At 36.9% G+C, this 3,711-nt stretch overlaps 1 protein-coding gene across 2 annotated transcripts in view; it reads right to left on the bottom strand.

Annotated features, from left to right (window-relative positions):
• The window catches only part of ttc29 (tetratricopeptide repeat domain 29), a 7,388-nt gene extending 4,063 nt beyond the window's left edge, over positions 1-3,325 (bottom strand). Inside the window, exons 1-2 of one of the 2 annotated variants that reach the window (XM_015401055.1) lie at positions 3,227-3,325; positions 1,411-1,473 (exon numbers count right to left, since the gene is read on the bottom strand). In XM_015401055.1, the coding sequence (XP_015256541.1) occupies positions 1,411-1,473; positions 3,227-3,234 (71 nt within the window). In that variant the 5' untranslated portion in view covers positions 3,235-3,325. Of the gene's footprint in view, positions 1-1,410; positions 1,477-3,226 lie in introns of both variants that reach the window. The other variant, XM_015401054.1, reaches the window with a different exon arrangement.
• Positions 3,326-3,711: the final 386 nt, after the last annotated feature.

Below are 3,711 nucleotides of genomic sequence, written 5' to 3'. Positions count from 1 at the left end.
TGACAACAAAAACACGTGATTAATTATGCACATCTATTTACTAACATTAAAGATAATAAGTACAGAATTCAAGCAGAAATAGATTTAGTGTTTTATGGGGTAAAGAGAAAAGTCATCTAGGAGTCTTCAGTGAAATCATAGGTAAATAAATATTTTAATAAAAACATATTAAATAATCAATTTCTGTAGATATTAGTACTTTTAAATATAAATTTATGCATAACGATTATTGATAAAAGTAGGTAAGTAATGACAATGGAAAACATGTTCGCCCAAAACTCAAACCAGAAAGAATTTTATTCACTATACCTTTTATTTAGAAATCACAGATGTTTGAATATATTTGTCTAATTGTTAGCAAAGGCTGTGGGAAAATATAGTTTGTCTTTGTTTAGAAAATAGGGATGTTTTGCTCATTAATTTCCCTTTTGGAACAGTGTAGATTGACCCTGAGGTTCTGGTGCCGATCCACTTTCAGCCACCCCTCAGTCTACATTGGTTATTGCCCGGCCACACTTATAAAAATTTCTGGCTACGTCTCTGTTAAAAAGTAAAATTAAACTATAACCAAGAGGACGTTCCCTTTTATTATTATGATTAAAGACATATTTTTTTCTTTTTCCTAACTTGTGATTTTTCTGTCAGCATGACGAAGATATGCTGGTGAAGGTTTTATAAAGTAGCCCAATAAAGTCTTGTTTTTGTCTTGAAAACGTGCAAATTTGAACAGACGAAGGGGTCTTCCCCTTTGCAATGAAGGTCTTTTTGCTTCCGGTTTCAGCTTTCAAAAACCTACAATGCAGCAAGTGAGTTAATCCATTCCCGCTATCATCGCAGGCCACGCCCCCTGTACAGGAGAGCAGAAGACCTCATCTATTCAGCCAGGCAAACAATCCTCTTTAACGACCCCCCTTTCCAACACTTAGACGGGTATGGGGCATTGCAGGGTAACAAAAGTGGCTATAAAAGTCCAGGTTCATTCAAAACCATTTTCCCTTTGGTCACGGATTATTGTAAAAACAGTATAAACTGGAGAACTCCTGCTTTCCTCACGAGTTAGAAGACAGATTTTAGTTTGGAGCTGTGGGACTTTTACATAGATATATAACTTCCTGCATGTTTGCTTTCATCAGACAGATCTTCCTGGCTTTATCAATCAGCTTTGATAGCTGTAGCTATAAAAACTCAGTTGTTTTAGATGGACTTTACTTCATATTACACATTTCAAAGTCACAAATTAATGTTATTTTAGGGTCCTAGAAGAAAATCAGGAGGAGCAGAGTCTAACTTTGAAATCAAACCACATATAAAACAGCTCATAATAAAGCCACTGATTTCATGGGTTTAACTCTGAGATCAATAACCTTCTTCTGATGAAATGTAGTCTGGATTCACAGCACTATTTCATACCTGGACATGAACGGTTCATCAGTTAGCTGTTCCTCAGCAAAGGTCTTCTCCAGTTTTTTCATCCTGCTGACAGGCAAATACCAAAAGATTTTAATTAATATCTGAGCCAAGATGCTTTAACTTATTGGATGAAGGCATCAAACCCAACATGTCTTCCTAAACGTAATGATTTCCCTCTGAATCCATCTTACCGGTGGGTTCAGGATCTATTTTTTATCAAACGATACAAAATAGTCTATATAAGTATTGATTTTGTGTGAATAGTTTTTTTCCTTAATATTTCTACTTTAAATGAAAAAAATCTATTTAGTCAAAAGCTTAATTAGCAGTGACAGACTTACCATACAGCCAAAGTAGGCAAGCGCCTGGGGCCCCACCTGTGAGGGACCCTGCTGGCTGGGATATTTATGCATGTTTGAAATTAATTAATTAGGACTTAGCATCTAAACTGTGGCAAAAACAGTAAAACATCCAGACACACAGTCTGGACCAGACAGATCAGAGGAGAGAGAGATGAAGTAGAGCTATGAAAACAGAGTTGAAAAGTCAGGAAATAAAAAATAAATATGTATTTATACATTAGCTCACCAATATTGGATTAAACACTGTAAGTTTTCTGAACACACCCAAATCTTACAAAAGAAAACTAATGTCAGATCTAATATTAGATAAAATTTAAATATTTTTATAAAAAATGAATTTAGATTAGTTTCAATTTATTTTATATGAAGGCTGCCTGCTCCAGCATAACCTGACAGTGAATGGGAAGAAAAAGAAAACAATTATTTTTTTCGTTGCTGAAACAAATATGAATATTTTTCTCTATCAATTTTTATAAGAAAAGTAGGGGGGTAGAGGGATATTTCAAGTTCTTCATCCCTTCCTTGAAGCAGCTAAAAGCTGCGCCTCCTATTTAGTGCAGCATTGTTGCTGACATGGACCCATGATTTATTTTCCACAACATCTTCATCCCCACTTTTCTCCTCTAAATAAAAAATGTATGATGGAGGAGACTCATCCATGACCTCCGACACAAAACTCTCCTCCTCTTGCATGTTTCTGCTGTCCATAGCGTTCCTTGACAGTGTCGTTTCTAAGTGCTACTTGGTCACAGTGTAATTTCCCATTGGGAACCTACTAGTACTAAGATGCTAACTGGTTAGCAAGATGCTTCCGAGAGACCATCCACAAACAAAATTGCTTGTAAACCTTCCACTACAAAATCCAGTCCCCTTAATAAACGACCAATCACATTCACTTTATTCCCTCGCGTAAAGTCGAGCACCACTTGGGAGAATTCGGCAATGCAACCGTTAAGGCTGCATGTCCATTGAATGACAGCTACCTTCAGACCAACATGTATATTTGGTTTTGATTGCTGATTTATCTACATCTAATTCGTCAGCTGTTGAGGCCAGAAGATTGGCTACAGTAAATACTACAGTCAAGCTGCTCTTTGAACACTGTGAGAGCTCCACAGCATCTCTCACACTCAGGAGGAAGGCCCCCTGACTAAAACTCGCCCAGGGCCCTGAAATACCTAAGTCCGCCACTGTTTATTAGAATACAGATGTTATTCTCAGGGGGTAATATTATGTCAAAGAATATCGTTTATAGTTAAACAATAATATCATTCTAATTCAGGCTTTTTTAGTTAGATAGACTCCTTGACAGGAAACCAAAATAAATATGGTTAAAGTTCGCACTGCTAACGGAAGTTAGCAGGACTTAATAATAACAGCTGATAGTGACAAACGGCAGCTTTAGTTGAACGTTATTAGAGCCTACGTCTACTGTGACCGGGGTTTATACAAACCTGAGCATTTCTTGAGGCCAAAAGGTTTTTTTCTGAGCCGAATTACTGAGAAAACGCAGAGAAATACAAACAGAGCAACGAGCTAACTGCTAGGTTACGCTGTTTCCATGGCGACAGGGTGACGCGGCCGCGTTCCAACACTAGTAGCTCCTGAGTGTGTTTGTTACTGGCCTGGTCCCGTTATTTCAAATAAGCTGACATTAAAAGCCAGGATTAACTTATATATTTTTGAAACTGCTTTCCATCTGCTGCAGTTACTGTTGAAATGTAACTTTTTGCCTAAATAGATTTCTACTCATATTCTCAGTTATTCTATGGGACGCTATTTGTAATCTGTCTTCGAATAAATAAAGAAATAAGGGGAATAAAATCGGTATATAGTATAAAAACACGTCATGGGAACCTATTTTCAAAGCCAAAAGGGGGAAAAAATGAATGAGTTCAACACAAATGTAGTTATATTCGCACTTATATTTGCAGTGGCC

Source organism: Cyprinodon variegatus, unplaced genomic scaffold (assembly GCF_000732505.1).
Source record: "Cyprinodon variegatus isolate N-32 unplaced genomic scaffold, C_variegatus-1.0 Scaffold1177, whole genome shotgun sequence".
NCBI lineage: Eukaryota > Metazoa > Chordata > Actinopteri > Cyprinodontiformes > Cyprinodontidae > Cyprinodon > Cyprinodon variegatus.
Note: the sequence above shows the minus strand (reverse complement) of the source record. Positions and strands in the feature narration are given on the sequence as shown.